This window comes from Scomber japonicus, chromosome 15 (genome assembly GCF_027409825.1).
Source record: "Scomber japonicus isolate fScoJap1 chromosome 15, fScoJap1.pri, whole genome shotgun sequence".
Lineage (NCBI taxonomy): Eukaryota > Metazoa > Chordata > Actinopteri > Scombriformes > Scombridae > Scomber > Scomber japonicus.
In genome coordinates, this window is record NC_070592.1 from 17,475,221 (window position 1) to 17,493,808 (window position 18,588).

The 18,588-nt window shown below is 43.1% G+C and overlaps 2 protein-coding genes across 8 annotated transcripts in view; both read left to right on the forward strand.

Annotated features, from left to right (window-relative positions):
* The first annotated feature begins 598 nt into the window (after window positions 1–598).
* fbxl2 (F-box and leucine-rich repeat protein 2) lies at window positions 599–16,251 on the forward strand. Its single transcript, XM_053334888.1, has 14 exons — window positions 599–1,159; window positions 5,225–5,286; window positions 8,293–8,347; window positions 8,963–9,037; window positions 9,292–9,386; window positions 9,969–10,133; window positions 10,370–10,496; window positions 12,040–12,114; window positions 12,206–12,336; window positions 12,762–12,822; window positions 12,948–12,992; window positions 13,273–13,329; window positions 13,452–13,664; window positions 14,064–16,251. The coding sequence occupies exons 1-14, from the start codon at window positions 1,130–1,132 to the stop codon at window positions 14,169–14,171; spliced, it is 1,299 nt and encodes a 432-aa protein (XP_053190863.1). The 5' UTR covers window positions 599–1,129; the 3' UTR covers window positions 14,172–16,251.
* A 570-nt stretch (window positions 16,252–16,821) lies between these two features.
* clasp2 (cytoplasmic linker associated protein 2) overlaps window positions 16,822–18,588 on the forward strand; it is a 55,932-nt gene continuing 54,165 nt past the window's right edge. For all 7 annotated transcript variants that reach the window (XM_053334863.1, XM_053334857.1, XM_053334858.1 and 4 more), the window contains exon 1: window positions 16,822–17,704. In XM_053334863.1, coding sequence (XP_053190838.1) covers window positions 17,507–17,704 — 198 coding nt within the window. In that variant the 5' untranslated portion in view covers window positions 16,822–17,506. The remainder of the gene's footprint in view (window positions 17,705–18,588) is intronic.

Genomic DNA, 18,588 nt, shown 5'->3' on the forward strand with positions numbered 1-18,588 from the left:
TTCCACCACTGCTCAGGCTCACCCATACAGTTTATATATTGCATGACGGAGATGTCAGAAAAATGAGCGTAGAACGTCTGTGTTGTAAAAGGTCCAAGTTAACATATTGCATGAATGTGTAAATATGTGTGTGTGTGTGTGTGTGTGTGTGTGTGTGCACGGAAGGGTATGGAGGACGAGAAGTGCAAAAATAAATAATCAAATAAATAAAAAATAAATACATTTTGGTGATGAAAAAGGACACTATAAAATGAATGTCTTGGATGTATGTTTACATTTCCATACTTCAACTTGTATTTAGGCTGTTTCTGTATTTCTACATTTATTTATATGTATTTTTGTCATTTTTCATCCTCCAGAGCATAGAGCTGAACCTTGTGTTCGTCTCAAATGTCATTAATGTAGTGCAGAGAACATCTTTATCGTGTCAAATGATACCAGTGTCGAAATGTGCTCAGTTTCCCCCAAAATCTCTGCAAGACCCCACAATCAAAACAAATCGACCACGCGTGCTTTTTCCCGCAGCAATGACGTCACGTAAGCCCTCCCCTTCCCCGCCAGTAAACAGAAAACGTTGATGATGTCAGTCCCCGCACGAGTGTCTGATGCGGGGAAATACGCCGTGAGACGTTAACGCGGACCTTCATTTCCCGTTTCCCGAGTGTTTTTTTTCTTTTTCTTTTATTTGTCGCAAACTTGTGGAGATTTGTGGCCAGCTGACTTGCGCCGGAGCGATGAAGGGAGAGGCGGAAGTGAAGTCACTTGACAGCAGACCGTCCATGTTATTATTGTTATTTTGGTAGCTCGGTGATGAGACGGGCTGGGGAGCCGCTGGTCTCCGAGACAACCACCGTTAACGTTACCGAAGGCCGCCCCGGACCGACACCGCCCTCACCGCCACCACCACCGCCGCCACCACCACCACCTCACTGACCCGGAGACAGGAGCCTCGCTGACGGCTGGGGGGTGGGGGGTGGTGGAGGACCCAGCTCCAGCTCCAGCTCGGCTCCTATACACTCCAACCGACCAAAAATATATATATAACGGCGACAAAAACAATACCGGCTATCGTCAAAGAGCTCGACTGGTGTCTGCTCGGGTTGTAACGGGGGGACGTGCCGCCGCAGACATGAACGGTATCACCAAGGGCCGGTTCGAGGTATGACACAGGGAGTGGACCGCCAATGGTTAAACTGTTTGTTTCTAGTAGACGTGGGCTAGTATAAGCAAAGTGTGTGTGTGTGTGTCTGTGTGTGTGTGTGTGTGTGTGTGCGTGCGTGCGTGTGTGTGTGCTGCTCAACCATACTGCTGCTCCTAATTTTACATGTACAGTCCGGGAGCCGAGGCGTTTAGTTGGTCAAGGGTAATCCGAAATCCTGTTATTGTCCTGCCGCACCAGTAGACAGCGACAACATGGAGCTCAGGGCTGCGGGACAGGAGGGCTGTGGCTCAGGATTGTCAGTATATCAGGGCCGAGGCTGGCTGGGTGGCTGGCTGGCTGGCTGGCACAGTCGCCTGAGGTTACATTGCTTTCAGTGAGGGGGGCAAGGGAGTGAGCATGCAGATGGAGTGTAATGTTGTAAATACAAGCAGTGAGTGTAGCAGCATTCAATTAGTCATCACTTGGGTTAGGCAGACAACACTGCAAAACCCTGTGACACCTCCTGTAATACCTGTGAATGACAGGTTGGTCGCCCACAGGAGATTTGGGTACCTTTGTGACAGTCACAAATACACTACAGAGGGTGCTTATCAGTTCAAGAATCATCAGCAAGTACATAATGTATTGCATGATCATGTTTCACTCCTACAGCCTTTTCATTTTTGCCATGACACAGCATGCATAATTGTGCAAGAGATTAGTAAACACACACCCTTTTATACATGTTAGAGCTCATTGATCACCTGCAGAAGGTATTCACGTATTTTATTTAACTCAAAATAGCAGCAAAAGGCTATTAGCAGCAAAATATATCCAAAAGTATCAAAATCGCAGCAGACTGAGCTCTTTCATGATTGATGCATTACTGTGTTGCGGCATTATATTTTATATCAGGTTGTAAAGCAAAAGTTTATTACTTTATAGACTGTCAGACCAGCAATCAACGACAACCTATCATAGTTTATAAAGGTGATTAACTGTTTTATATGTAAAACATTCAGAGTAAACCCTGTACAGCTGTCAAATAACTTTACTGGAGTAAAAAGTACAGTGTAGTGGAGTTAAAGTATAAATTAGCTTTTAATAATAATAAAAAAGTAGGTAAAGTACAAATACCTCAAAACTTTACTGTATTCGAGTAAATGTTCTTGGTCACTTTCCATCACTCAGCTGCTTACATTTTTACATAACAACCCCCATGAATCCTCCAATCACACTCAACAGCTATGATATATTAATCACCGTTTTGCTATGTCAACATCTTCTTTGTGATTTTGTGCGTCCTTTTAATTAACTCCTGTCCTACTGGTTATAAATCCCTGAAGCTGTTAGCATTGTTTATCTTAAATATCATTAACACATTGTTGGGATTCTTTAGGGTTTGACTTGATGGTACTTGACTTTCTCTGTCAGGTGTTCAGCTGCTGTAAGCATGTCAGTAGCTGTATGAACTGTGTGTGTGTGTATATGTGTGTGTGTACATGTGAGTGAAGGAGAACAGACGGCGGTAGTTGCGCTGATGTGTGTCGCCATATCAGTGGATTTCTCAACCCAGCTCTAAGCTTCTTATATGGGAACCAGTGTACAGTGGGAAACAACCCGGTGTGGTTAAAGTGTGTCAGAGAGCGTAAGAGATGTAATAGTAAAGAAGGTGTAACCAATACCAACCAAACCACCTGATGATTATAATGATGCTTTTTAATGAACACATACCACGAGTCCCATGTAGTTGTTGTATCGCAGCCCAGAGAGTGAACACACCATATGACCCAGATGTAATTTCCTCATAGTTGCTTTAATGTGGTGGAGAAACTCTACACCTGAGCCACGCAGGTTCAAAAGACCAAATTTGCATATTCACCACTCGGGTTGTTGTTCACTGTCTAGGAATAGGAGTATGACTGCAGCGAGGAACTCCCTGCTTGGGAATGCTGCTCTGCTGGCATGGGGAACGAGGGCACCAGAATGCTGAGGTGATAACTTTAATGAAGCATGCGTATCAGAGATGGCTTTGAACCACGTTGTCGTGATGCCAAAGCTGTGGCTGAGATTACACGCCAAATACTGTGTTCATGCCATTCCACTGGGGCGACTTATTCCATGCAGTTTCATTTACATAACACTGAGGGAGGGGGCAAGAGGAGAGTATGAAGGCTGTATGGTAACTTTCTGGAAAGTTATCATATAAGTTTTGGAAATTCTTGTAAATGAAATTGTTTTAAAAATAGGACTGCAGATATGGATTATATATTTATGTCATTATATTGCTTGTTTTGTCTGACTAACAATCCAAAACGCCTGAAATTTGCAATGATGTAAAAATAAGAAGAGCATCAAATTCTCATGTTTGAGAGGCACAAACTAATATTATTAATATTTATTGTTTTTTGACACAAAGGTCAAAGGTGAGTGATGTGTTACAGAGGTGGTTTGGATTTAAGTCTAAATTTAGTCCTAAATCCTAAGCCACAAATTATTGTCAGTCTTATCTACGGGAAGGCCGAGTTTTCCGCCTAACAATCAGCTGTCTGACGCACATACTGTATTGCCCAATTAAGGTCAATTTACTCTGAGTTTACCCCGTTGACAGAGGTCTAAATATAACTGAAACTGGAAGTGACATGATAATGAAAAAAAGGGTTTTTTGCTCAAGTGTTTATGTCAAGATTTTGAAGCTTCTCATGAAGGCAATTGACCCTAACCCTCATAGGTAGATTGTTATAGTGCATTATTCAACAGAGGGGTACGTGAGGCCCAATGATGGAAAAGGTTTTAAGTATATTCCGGGGGCTATTATTGAATATAGTTCATCAATAGGTTCATATCTGTGTTTCAAACTACTTTGTTTGTTGTGTTTCACCTGAATATAGATGTTAACGTTCAAACCCGGTTTAGTTAATCTTTTGCACAACCTTGACTTCCCCAACTCACTCGCTTTTGTGTTCTTGACCCCACTTCCTCTCAAATAGGATTTAGTTCCTCCGCCCCTTCTCATCCCTCCTCTACTTGTACACACCAATTTTAAAAATTACTTCTGAACATATTTTTCCTGTAATCCCTGACTGTATCACTCCCATGCCTTTGTATGCTTCCCTGTCTTACTTCCTCCTGCTCCCTCCTTTCCCCCTTCTTTCTCCGATCTCTCCTCTCTCCTCTATTGCTTTCTCTCTCTCTCTCTCTCTGTCTCTCTCTCTCTCTGTCGCTCTCTCTCTCTCTCGGTTGTTTCTGTCAAGGAGCGAAAAGAAACCGAGGTGTTTGCATAATCAACCTTTGCTCCCTTTTGCGCCTTTTCCTCCCTCCCTTTTGTGTTCTCACATTTTGTGTTTTGCGTGTGAAACAGCAGGGGGTCCCCCTCATTAGAGCCAGCTTCTGAGTCTTTGAGGATACAAATGTATCACAGGCTGGATGCGCGTCTACACAGGTGCTGCAAATGTGGGTGTCTGCCATAATTCAAATTCATGGCTGAATACGGCCCACCTGATCTCGAATGTTCTGCCTCTGTTCTTCACACAGAGAAGTCTGACTTGAATCACCTGCAAGTGTGTAAGTGTGCGTGAGTGTGTGTGTGTGTGTGTGTGTGTGTGTGCATGCATGTGTCCTACTCAGCAGATGGCCAGACATCCAGCGTGTAGACTAATTGAGATAAGCATGCCAACAAGCTGACCAAGCTAACAGAATTATAAGCTTGTAAGGAGGGGACATGGAAAGCCAAATGTAGCCCTAGCTTGTTTATTAGCATAGATTAAGGAAGTAATAGCTCAGCAGCAACCAAAAACATGCGAGAATCTATTTATTAAACACATTTTGAGTCAGCACAGTTAAAATAAGATCATCCCTAAGCCTGGTTATTTCTAAATATTTGCTGCAGTGCTCTTGTGATGATGACACTGATGCTCTGTGCTTTCTATGTTTTGGTCTCTGTTGCAGTTGTAACAGCTTATGTCTTGGTTTTGGTTTCATTGTTCTTGCAGCACACACACACACACACACACACACACACACACACACACATACACACACACAGGTGCACTCAATATTATTGTTCATCTCGTTTCTCTGCAGGTGTTCTCAAACAGCGATGAAGCCCCCATTAACAAGAAGCTCCCCAAAGAGCTCCTTCTTAGGTAAGATTAATAATGTGGAACCTCCCCTTTCATACACACACACACACCTAAACACACACAAAATACAACACAACATACCCGGGGACAAGGGCTTAGGTCAGGGTTACTCATTAGCTGAAGCACCCTTGAACGTTTGTGTATGTGTGGGAGTGTGTGTACATTTGTTTTGTCATTAGTTATTGTGTGTACTTTGCAGGTGTCTGTGTGTGCTCTCTGTGTGATGTATGTTGGCCACGTGTCTGAAATGAGATGGTGTTGACTGTGTGACCTACAGACCAATATTTTGTCCCTCAGCAGCTGCGCACGACCCATAAATCTGACATCACACATGCAACTCAGCAGCGTTCATCCTCCACACTGATTTATGTGCGTGTGAGTGTGTGTTTGTGTGTGTGTGTGTGTGTGTGTATGTGTGTGTGCTTGTATGTTTGAAAGCAATGCACCTGCATGTTCCTCTGCTCACACATGATATGGACAGCTTATTTCTGGGTTTGGACGCTGCATGTTTGTGTGCGTGTGTGAAACACTCCTGGGCCTATGCAAAACTGTACGTCTGTGCTATAAATAGCTTGTCTTAGCTGGTGGGGAATTCCGCAGTGCTGTGCTCTTCTGCTGCTCCAGCTGTGCTCCACAGAGACTACCAGTACGCCCATTACCACCAGCGCACTCTCACTGGTGGACAGAAAAAAACATGCACTTCACATGCACGAGCCAGCTCCAACACATGACCCGGTGTCACATGTGTCATGTTGAGACACTTACACAACATCGGCTGTGAGGAGGGCTCACTGTGATGGCAGTAAATCTTGTTTTTAAACCGTGGAAAGCGGGCTGACTGGAGCCTTTTGTTTTGTATTTTGTAATTTTGTTATGTCGCGCCACTACAGTACACACAGAGGAACATTATGTTGTCACTGCCGCGTTTGTGCTATGCAGGTATAGAATCTCACATATCGGACGCTTTATTCACACCACATTTATGATTATTTATTAACAGTAGAGAGTAAATCATTGGTGATAACCCCTTCAAGAAGTTGCAAGATAAATCTGAGGGGTCACAAGATGATTAACAAGTTTTAACTCTTCAGGCCTTGTTCAAATGAAACAATCTGAGAGGTTTTGAAGGGAAACATTTTAATTTCCACTGCAGTTGATCATGTATATGTTTGCAAGTATGTTTACTATAGGAACATTTTTTAATTCATTTGTTAATTTGACTAATTAGCGTTCTCATTTAGCATGGCTGCTTATGTTTAATGTATCACTGTGAGGGAGCCCAAGCACCTGACTTGTTTTTCCGCGTTCGTCTGCCTCTCAGCCAGTGCGTCGTAAACAGCTGTTATCTAGGCCAGTGCAGCACGGATATAAACTGTGAAAACTGTAGAAGAACCTCGTCTGATAGACAAGCCTCAGAGAGTTCAGAATGGATCAGGGTCCTCTTACTCAGAAGCACTGACTCAGCAACCTCCCCACCACCACCACCATTACCACCACCACCACCACCCAAATTCATGTCTGACTGGAGTTACCATGGCAACCAGTCCTAGACTCACCGTGAAGGCTCGACTCTCTCTTATCTCGCCCATGCTTGAAGGGCCAGTCGTACGTTTTGTCAACAAATGCGACTATGCTCCATTAAAATCTCATTATGTACCGTGAAAAACGGCATACCCGAGCAGGATGTGATGGAGCAATCAAAGGCTATTAACTTATTTTCTATTCTTCCTGTGTTCAGAGCCAGCATAAGGGCTTTCCTCTGCATAGTAAAGCAGAGAACATGTGGTACTCATGATGTTATGACTCGGTCTTTGGTTAGGGTTAGGGTTCTCTGCTATGAAAAAGCTCATGTCAGTGACAAAGCTTTCGTCTACATGTCTCCATTTCAAAAGTCAGAGCTGCTTCCTGGTATTAAGCTTTTATTTCCAAGTGTAAATGTCAACCAAGTTAACAGACCTCAAAACAGGACTCACAAAATCAGACAGACTGATTGCTTCCCTGTGATATGATTAACAGAATCCGTCTGTGGTTGGTAAAAGGCCTCTCTCACACACATAATGGAAAGTCAGATTGTGTTTGATTAAAACAGACAGTCAATCAATGGTCAGCGTCACAGCCATTAACCAGTTATTAGGATGGAGATCAATGAGTGTCCACTTGATTGGTCAGCTTCTCTGGTGGCCTCAACCGAACACTCTAAGGACTGTGTGTGTGTGTGTGATGTGCGAGTGTGTGCTCCTGTGTGTGTGCACGTGCGAGCGCGTGTGTCACATGCGTGTCTCTGCATTGTTTTGTTGATTGTATGTATGTAGTTCCTGACACAAGATTTCTGTATAGATTATAACAGACATGTCCCAACATGCCCTGGTCTGCCACACATACAAACACACAGCCTTTGTCTGTGTCTATATGAAGGAAACAATGGTCAGCTCCTGTTTCCTAGTGTTAAAAGGACATTCAGACCACAGCTGCACTCAAAGCTTTGGCACCATGACAATTCTCTGAATACCTCAAATAAGCTATAGATCGCCCCTATAAGGCTCTTCTGTGCGCAGCAACAGGTCATTTGATGACTGAGAATTTGGGAGGTGTAAGTGTTCAGTCTTGTGTGTGTCCATGTGTGTCCTCTTGTGTATGTATGTACTGTATGTTTGTCTGTCTGTCCCCTGCTGTCTGTGGCCTTGCTGGTCTGAGTGCCAGAGATTACTCATTGGCAGATTAATGGATTGAGCTGACCCAGTAGCCTGCTGCATGCAGCCCTTTGTGGCTGACCGCCCCACAGCTCAAACACTGCCTGTCTGTGGGGCTCTCCTGCTACCATCAATACGCAGGGGATTGTTCTGTTTTCTACAGACATCAAAAAGACATTAAATCACACAAAAAATGAAAAAAATCAAATATGTTAAGTTTAATAGACTGCAGCTTTCACATTAACACCAAAGCCTCAGTCTTTATGTGGGAGTGATCAGTGAGCTGAGACTCATGCTCTCTTTTCGTCTCTCTTTCTAGAATATTCTCCTATCTAGATGTGGTTACACTCTGTAGGTGTGCCCAAGTATCCAAGGTAAGCACTTCTTTCTCTTCACGTCTAACACACTCATTTGCTTTATAAGAATGGATTGATTTAAGTCTGAACAAAGGTATGGTTGAATTGAAACCAGTTTATTATTACTGAATTCTCTTGAAATGTCTATAATATAGCGCCATCTGCTGGTCATATGTAAGTGAGCCACTGCTTTGCTATAGTGCACTGCAGCTGAAAGCCATTTATGAATGAGCCATCAGTGAATAATAACAGGGGTAAGCCCGTGGGCTGTGAATGCAGAGCTGTGATGGCAGCTTCTTTCATAACAGCTACAATGTATTCCTATTGGGAAAATCTCTGTACATGACATAAAATATTAGGTAGTTCTATCTTTTTGTACGTGTGTGCTGTGTACCTAAATTTCCAACCATTATTATGACTGACGTAAGAAATGAAAACAGCAATTACTTCACCTGCTCCGTGATCAAAGATCAAAAAATGGGCAGAGTTGATGTGTACATAGAGATCTGTTGACCCACTATGTTCATTCATTCCTTCTACATATTATGATAACAGAGTTACCATTCACCTTCCCCCACCTCTGTCTGACCCACTTGTCTGTTTCTGTCTACAACCTGTCTGTCACTCTCCCAGGCATGGAATGTCCTGGCCCTGGATGGTAGCAACTGGCAAAAGATCGACTTGTTCAACTTTCAGACAGACATAGAGGTGAGGGATATGTTTATGATAGAGGGAGAACAAATGAAGGAGACGAATGAGTGCTCACAATGGACAGCAAATATGTGCGTGTGCTTGCCTATATGTGCTGAATGTATGCTTGTTGAGTAGCATTATCCAGCCCAAGGCTTAGTGCTGGGTCAGTAGGCTTTGGTGCTGACTGTGACGTCACAGCTGATCCTCTGTCCTGTGGCCCAAGTCATTATTACTCACTCTCTCTCTTTCTCTCTGTCCCTGCGTCTCAGGGTCGGGTGGTGGAGAACATTTCAAAGCGATGTGGGGGCTTCCTGAGGCAGCTGAGCCTCAGAGGCTGCCTCAGTGTGGGAGATGCCTCCATGAAGTGAGATTTTCATTGTCCCTAGACTGATACAACAACTGTGATCCTGATTAGACTTTTCTCAAAAGACCCTCTCTTGTTGCTTTGATTACTCGCTATTTTTCCCCTGTGTGATTATGTTTAAAGTCAACTTTAAGCTCCTTGTGCCTCATCACTCTCTGGGGACTCTCTTTATTCCATGTATTCTCACTGTACTGTGTACACTTGTAGAAAACAAAAGATCAGTAATGGTCTAATTTAGTTTTTACATGTTACTGTTGTACCTCTTGATCTGTTGATTTGACATGGTTTTACTTGAAGACTTCGATCCCCTCTATAAGCAACTGATTGAAAGAAGAAAATGTTGTCTAGTTAGTAATTCTTATGAATAATTATGTATAACAGCAACATGCAACAAAAAGAAAAGAAAAGAAAGAAGAAACGTGCATTAGCTGTGGAAGAACCTCCCAAGGGTCTGTAGATGACTCTGTAACTGTTCTGTTAATTGGCTCCTGAGCAACTCGCAGCATATGACTTCTTGTTTATTCAATGAAGTGACTCCTGAGTAATTCTCATTTCCCTCCCTACTGTTTGACTGCTTCCCAGGACATTTGCTCAGAACTGCAGAAACATCGAAGTATTGAACCTGAACGGCTGCACCAAGATCACAGACAGCACCTGCCTCAGCCTCAGTAAATTTTGCTCCAAACTCAAACACCTAGATCTCACCTCCTGTGTGTCCGTCAGCAACCACTCCCTCAAGGCCCTCAGGTAGGACCTGCACACTTTTCTTTTACCTGGCTGTGTAAACCTGAACAGAACAGATCTCTATTAGTAATAACATGAAAACAGTCAGTTCCTCACAAAGCCCTCGCCTGTTACCACACACACACCGTTGCTCTTCATTGTGCATACTGTTCTATGTTGAAATGGTTCATGTAGATTAGATCACATACCCTGTATACATGTCTAAGTGTAGTGTGAATTGTGCGTATGTCCACGTTCAGTGATGGCTGCAGAATGCTGGAGATGTTGAACCTGTCGTGGTGTGACCAGATCACGCGTGATGGTATTGAGGCTCTGGCTAGAGGCTGCACCGGTTTACGAGGACTGTTCCTCAGAGGCTGCACACAGGTAGAGTAATGCAAAAACTCAAGCAATCATATTCAGGCAAAGACATATATTTTCCTGTCAGGGGACATTTTATGCATGCTTTATTGGAATTTTAAGAGGAAAGAGCGTGCCTTTATTCCATTTTGAAATATATTTCACCTCATATTTGTCATTTAAGACTTTATTTTTTATCTCATGGATTATAAGAGATGAAAATGAATTGATAAAAGACCATAATCAATCAAAAAAGAGAAGATTGATTAAAACTTTTAAACTTGTTTTAAACGTTTTTGTTTCCTGCTGCCAGAGGACACTGTTCGCTACAGTTTACTGTAAACAGGATCCTCTGTCTGAAGATTCAGACAGGTGACAAATTGAAGGAAAAACCAACATAGTGTCTTAGTAAGATGTTGGACCAACATGCTGCTGCCAGAACAGCTTCAATGCACTTTGTCATTGTATCTACAGTCTCAGTCTCTTCTGGAGGGATGAACGCCATTTTTCAAAAGATACCCTTCATTTGGTTTATGGTGGTGGGGAGTGCTGTCTTATGTATCCATCCAAAATCTCCAATAGGTGTACAATTAGCTGTGAAGGCCATAACATATGATTCACATCATTTTGACCGCTTGTGCTTTATGGATGGGGGTATTGTCCTACTGGAAGAGACCACTCTCATTACAATAAAAATGTCTCATCATAGGATAAAGGTGATCACTCAGAACAACTTTGTATTGATGTGCAGAGACTCTCTTCTCTAACAGGACAAGTGGACCCAAACTACACCAGTGAAATGTTCCCCAAAGCATAACAGATTCACCAGATCCCCTCGCTGCAGGGGTCAAGCCTTCAGACTTGTACCTTTTTTCCTTTAATTTGTCACTTGTCTTTAGCTCAGGATATACTAGCTGAGGAAACATTAAGAACAGACGGTGAAACAAAACAGATACCTATAAATTCCCAGACTTCTGAAATTGAAAACCAAAACCACAATATACCCCACACACCACATCTCAGGCTAACTGAGGAGAAATGTTCCCTTTCCCCGCTCTCTGTTCCCAACACAGAACATTTTCCATCTCATGATATTTGGGTTTTTTACTCTTTATTTTAATCTCACTGGTCAGTCTTATGTTGATATAGTGGTTTGTGTCAGGCTGGCATTTTCTTTCTCTGTTGCCTCTGTAGAGCCAACATTTTCTGCAGGCTGTGCTCTGAGTATTTTTTTATTTATTTTTTTTTAAACCAAAGCCTAATCCATTTTTCTTGCCTACAATGCAGTGGAAAAAACACCATGAAACCCCAATGAATCATCTGCAGGGGTATACAGAGGACAGTTGTCCGGGCCTGAATATGACCATTGATTGAACTCATTGGAAAACAGGGAACAGGGTGATATGGAAAGTCTACTCCCCTTTATTGGGGGACATTTTGTCAAACAAACGTTCTTTGGGTTTTAACAGCCTTTTACCAAGAAGCCAACCTAACCCTAACATATATATAAGCACACATACATACTGTTCAATACTTCTAACATAACCATGAACTTTCTTCTTTAACTTAGCTGGATGATGGAGCATTGAAACACCTTCAGAAACACTGCCCAGAACTCACCACCATCAATATGCAGTCTTGCACGGTAAGCAATGAGAAACTGATAATAATACATGTGTCTGTCTGTAAACTCTGTATGCCTTTTTTTGTTGTAATTTATCTTGTGTTGCCTCCAGCAAATAACAGATGAAGGCCTGGTCAGTCTGTGCCGAGGATGCCACAAGCTACAGATCCTCTGTGTGTCTGGCTGCAGTAATATCACTGATGCCTCCCTCACTGCACTGGGACTCAACTGTCCCCGGCTCAAGTGAGAAACACCAACACTCACATGCACATACATGCACAAACACTTGTCCCACCATCCTTTGCAAGGACTTTAACAGCTTGCCCCAGTATTCGCAAAACATATCCTCCTTAGGCAATGGGACTTTTACCTTTTCCAAGAATGAACTATAATTGCCATAAGCCATATTTTTGGTTTTGGGGGGTAATTTTAGCTACTCTTGTAAATGTAAAGTGCAACAAAAAAACCCACTATGTTTTTTTAAGAGTTTGTCACCACTTAATGTGGCCCACTTGGTCCTGAAATGATTTTCAATACAGCCTCTTCATTCCCAGTTGACTGATGATTTATTGTTGTTGTTAACATTGTTAAGTACACAATGAGCCACGTATTTACTCCACACCCTCCTGGCTTTCACAAGTTGTGCCTTTGTGTGTGCGTATTCTTAGGATCCTTGAAGCTGCACGATGCTCCCATGTCACAGATGCTGGGTTCACTGTACTGGCCAGGGTGAGTATCATTTTGCTCTTTTCTTTCTCATCTGTGAATCTTTTGTTAGCATTTCACCACTGTATCTCAAACTTTAATTGAGTTCTTGTCTCACATGGGCTTAATCCATCTCATTTTCTTCACAGAATTGTCATGAGCTTGAAAAAATGGACTTAGAAGAATGTATTTTGGTAAGAGAATTCTTAGCTTTGATCGTTTTTTCTGTGTAGAGGTTAAACTGCAGGACGAGGACAGATGTGATTGTGTACATGACAGTGTATTTTTTCTGCCAAGGGGGACAGTGAGCATTCCAGTGACCTCAGTATTTAAATCATTCTTGACAGAAAGCGTTTTAGTGGGATGCAAAACTAATACAAAAAATGCGTCACATGCCTCCTAAATCCTAGTGGCCACTTTGCAGTCTCTAGACATGTGAGACCAGTACGTTAATCAAGTTTGTCCTTTCCTCAGGTGACAGATAACACCCTGGTTCAGCTGTCTATCCACTGCCCTCGCCTGCAAGCCCTGGTAAACATTCATACCTGCAGTTCAGATTTTGTGACAGGTTCTGCCTTGGCTTGTCAGCATGCTTACGTATATATAATCCATATGTCTCACCCCTTCATCGCTACTTGCTGTGTTCTGGGCAGTCCCTGTCCCACTGCGAGCTGATCACAGATGACGGCATCAGAGCTCTGAGCAGCAGCACTTGTGGCCAAGAGCGCCTCACTGTGGTGGAGCTGGACAACTGCCCCCTCATCACTGATGTGACCCTGGAGCACCTGAAGAGCTGCCATCGTCTGGAGCGCATCGAACTCTACGACTGTCAGCAAGTGACCAGGGCTGGCATCAAACGGATCCGGGTGAGTGGGCATAATGTGAAAATACAAGCTGTTTTTAATCATTAAAAAGAATAGTTTGACATTTTGGAAAAAACTTCACGTTCTTAAAGATGAGAAGATCAATATCACTTTCATATGTGTTTGATACAGGCGATTCAAGCCGTTTCAAGGCTTCATGCTTAGCTAAGCTTACTGGCTGCTGCTTGTATTTAAAAGACACATGTAAAAGCGGTATTCATATTCACAGATAACTCTTGGCATATAAGTGGATAAGCGTATTTTTCCCAAAGATCTAACTATTCTTTTATGGAAAATAAACTGTTTGCTGTATATAAAAGAGAATCCTGACCATATATGGATCTCTTTCTGTGTTTTTTGTCTTTTTATATTCTGCTCTTAACACATTTCTTCCTTGCACAGGCGCATCTTCCAGAGATCAAGGTCCATGCCTACTTTGCCCCAGTGACACCCCCTCCCTCTGTACATGGAGGTGGCCAGCGTCTGTGCCGCTGCTGCATCATCCTCTGACAGTGGAGGGCCAGGGGGGGCCACCTCTGTCTACAGGTCCTGCTGCTCTGAAATGGAAGGAGGGGGACTGGGGTAGGTGTAGGGGAGAGGAGGGGCTGGACCCACTCACTGCTCCTGATCACTGATCAATACATTGACTGATCGCCACTGATTCCTGATCAGTTTAGCCTGCCCCTCCTCTCTCCTCTTGCTCACCAATCAGCTTTGCAGCAGCCCCAGGTTTGGGTGTGGAGGGGTCAGAAGAAAGATGGATGGATGGTCTTTCTCTCTCTCTTTTTCTCTCTCTCTCAATTTCTTTCTCTCTTTCTCACTGTAAGGACAAAAACAGGTTGTCCACTCCATACTGCTTCTCACACCCTTCACTCCCCACCTGTGGGCTTAGAGGAGGACTGCACCTGGACAGCTGGAGATTGGGGTCTGAACAGTGGAACTACAATGCATCAAGTTCAAACTAAAAAAAAAAGACGATATTGTCATCTGGACAACAGTTCACTCTGTGGAGTATCATCTCAACCAACACATCACATGACACCTCTATGTGACCATCCTGTGATTCATTCTGCTTCGACCAATAGACACGCAGCATGGAGGAAGAGGAGAGCCGGTTTATGGGAACTGCAGATCTTCTGGAAACAAACAGTGAAGCTTTGGCATGGCCAGCTGCACTCTCCAGTGAGGAAGAGTTAAGAAAACAGGAAGTACAGATTGGGACATGTGACATATTTGTGCATCTGAGATACTTATGTTGAGATTTTGATTCTGTTTGTACAGAGAATGTTTTGCAATGGAAAAAAAGAATTACACTTATGGCAACTCACTCTAAATTGAGGAAGGCCAACAAAAAATTGTTTTATTTTCTCTTATTTTTCAGTGCTTATTGTAATTGTCAATGCCTGTCTATCCAGAGAGGGAGATATATTTGTCTTTCTTTATGAAATGGAAAAGAAAAAACTGTTGCTGTTTGACAAAAAAAGGACCTATGATTCAGACTCTCAGCGTCTAAAAGCATTATGTTGACTTTATCTGGGATGAGTGGCCTCTCCTGTGTCTATGTGGTTATGTTGGCTCCTAGGCCCTGATCCAATCCTGTCAGTAGCCCTGTGCACTAGCTCCTACTTGACCACTTAAGCATTTGTTTACATTCTGGATTAGTTTAGCACCACAGACAAACTTGTTTACATCAGTAGGTTTCCAGTCTCCCTACTATACAGAGATAAGTTTAATAACACTGATACAACTGTGTTCAACCCACTGTTTTTCACTGGACTGTAGAAGTACATTATTCAAATGTATTGCTGTGTGTATTTAGATATCAATCAGGGCTAAAGTTGGTGCAGCTTTGCTTCAAAGTGAACTGGAATCTGCCTAAAGCTAAGACAATAGGTATGAAAATGTGAGCAAATGCACCTCAACTTTTTGACAATCACATGAATTTATGTATTTGAACGTTAATTTAATTTAGTTTTATGTAATTCGAAATTTACAGATGATAGGACATTAATTATCTTTTTTCAATAAACTCCTCACACCTAATGCCCCAAGCAACACATGAAGTAGCATTTGACGCCGATTGGGAGAGATCTTCCTCAAGTATCTAAATGATTAGTAACAAATTCCTGCTCATCCAAATCCTCCAAAACACATGTGACAACAGGAATAATATGCAGTAACTGTGAAGGAAACATCAGAACTGTTCATTTCGCTGTATTCAAACACTCTTTCTGGAGATCTTGATATTATCTGTCTTGCCATGCAGACTAAAACATGTAGGGGCCATGAAAATACCACTACACGAAGCACTGAAAATACAATAAAACAGAAGCAGCTCTCAGTATTACGCTAAACAAGAGACTGGTAAGTGCTGTGTAGTGCTGTGTAGTGCCAAGTGCTCAAAGACTGTGGAGATTGGCAGGACTGTGGATAGGACTGAAACAGAGGAGAGCAGAAGGAAAGATGAAGACAGAGGATGGACTACATACATAGCTGACTTGACTGGCTGTGATACTAATGCCCTCTCTTTGACAGCTGTTTTAACAGTTTTATGTTCAAGAAAATAAAGAAAAAATAAATAAATGAATAAATAAAAGTGACTAATAGTAAATGTGCGTTGTCTCTCCAGTGTAATATTTTGTCTTCCAGTATTGATTTCAGTTTGAACTGCGGCAAACTGATTAGTTTATAGGCCAGTGTGACCGCTAGATGTCACCAGAGATCCGTGCAGACGGTATAGACATATATACATGGTAGACACACCCACACAAACTACGATTTGTTTGATTCGTTGGTCCTGTAACGGATTACATAAATTATACAGCCTTCAAGTAATGACAAAATTGATTTTACTCAGTTAAAGTACCTACAAATACCTAAACACAAGCGGGATTCACGGTATACTTGATAATTTTCTATTTTCCATCAGGCATAATGCTGGCTAGCTGTGCGGCTTGATAAGCGACCCTTGGTAAACTGCGGTCCCGGCAGCCTTTTTTCCCCACACCCGTATTCCGAGAGGACCCGCCCTGCTCTGCATCTGATTGGCTAGTTCTCGCAGCCTTTGTTAGTTAGGTTGGTACCGTCAGCCAATCAGAGGTAGCATAGGGGCGGGTCTTCATAGAATGCGGGTGGGGAAATAACGCGTCCCTGCAGCGCGCAAGCTTCCAGTGCCTGTTAACGGGTTTACCTGTGCGGCGAGTATTCCTGAAGTAAAGAAGAAACCGGCTACCACGGCACTGGAGCAGCAGACTGCCTGTTACTGGAAATTTGATGAAACGTTACAGCTCCCGTTGAAAACAGCGTTGAAGACTTCCCCGCTTTGTGGTGATGGAATAAAAGAGCGGAGTAGTGCCAGTCGTTAGGCCCGCGGATAGCTACCGTTAGCCAGCCGAGCTAGCTGCTGTGAGGCGGTCTATCCTTGTTTGGGTCACTAGCTAGGTGCTATTTTTGTTAGCATAACAGATACCCAACTGAGGCTGCTAGCTTGTTTTTTTAATGCGAATATATTGAAGAAAGGTGCTGGAGTCCACTGCAGTTGAGTTACAGAAAGTTTCAAGGCATCCCACTCGGCTAACGTTATCTAGTAAGGGAACTAGCAAGCTGCGTGTTTGTTCAAAGTTGAGCTCTTGACATGGGCAGAAGGATGATTTGTGTGTTTTAGTTATTGGATTGCATGTTGATGGTCAAACATCTTTTAGTCGCAGTCCAGACCGCACAGTCTCTCTGCTCCTCCGCGGGACTTCTCTTAATATCTTCGTCGGCCCTTCACACCTCCTCCCGCCGACCACTGTCTCCAGTCTGCGGCCGGCTTTAGTGGCTGGCCACACGGCGCTGACTGCCCAATGGAGGAACATGACAACATGGACTATTTTTACCAGCAGGTAGTGCAGAAAGACGTTACCCGAAGGCTGCAGGTTGGCCAGGACCTCATTGACTACCTGAACGACCCGCAGCGCTCTCCGGACGTGGAGCAAGATAAACCCCGACTGGATAAGACCATAGATGAGCTAACGGGATGGGTGAACTCCAGCAATTTCAAGGTGAGAGACAGTGGACAGACATGGTATCAGGCTATCGCTGTGTCACTGCAGCAGTAATCTCCCCGGCCTGTTCATGAATTATTCCCCCTCCCAGCTAATAAACGGGAGGAGAGTGGGGAGTCATGGAAATTGTTTGTCATTTTCAGAAGAGATCGGTTTGAGTGCGAAAAACTAAAACTGAGATGAGCCATTTAAAACGAGCTGTCATCGCTTTAGTGGTATGAAGAGGACTATCTGACATTTTAAAAACATCTAATCAAACCAATACCCTTTTTCTCTTGTCTGACCACGACCAAATCAATATTTAAAGTGCAATTTGCTTTTCCAATCAACACACAACATCTTCTTGCTTTACATGGTTAAAAAGCATTAAGCCGTGTGTTTGTTTTTTGACAACCCAATAATCTAATCCTGGATCATGACAGGCAGACGTTTTTAAATCTCAACCCCAGTGTCAGAAAAGGACATTTGCGAGGCATTCCTGTGGTTTGTTGGGGTTTATATTGTTGTCTTGGCAGACTGTGGGTTGAGGGACCTATTGTCAGGACTGTAGACTACTGGAGCACAGTAAGAGATGGGGGAGGGGTTAAAGGACTCATTGTTATAACCTATGCTTTTTCTCCATGTATCCCTCTGCCTCTCGTGTTCTTTCAATCCAAACACACACACTCTCACTCTCTTTTAAGCTTTTTTCTTAGTTTGGTATCTTCATCATTGCTCCTGCTTCTTTGTGTGTGTGTGTGCGTGTGTGTGTGTGGTGGCCTTGGCTGCACTCTGTTCCATATCTCAAAATTGCTGGAATGTGACATTTTTGCCAACATATCGCACTGATCCAGAGAGTCAAAACAGTCTGAGATCTTTTTCAAGCTGTGCAGAAATTTGAC

Bases quoted from the DNA above. Each gene is read 5' to 3' on its own strand.
- fbxl2 (XM_053334888.1), top strand. From the start codon at position 1,130: ATGAACGGTATCACCAAGGGCCGGTTCGAG. The intron at 10,497-12,039 runs GTAGAGTAATGC...TCTTTAACTTAG, and splicing joins TCCTCAGAGGCTGCACACAG to CTGGATGATGGAGCATTGAA. The intron at 12,337-12,761 runs GTGAGAAACACC...GCGTATTCTTAG, and splicing joins CTCAACTGTCCCCGGCTCAA to GATCCTTGAAGCTGCACGAT.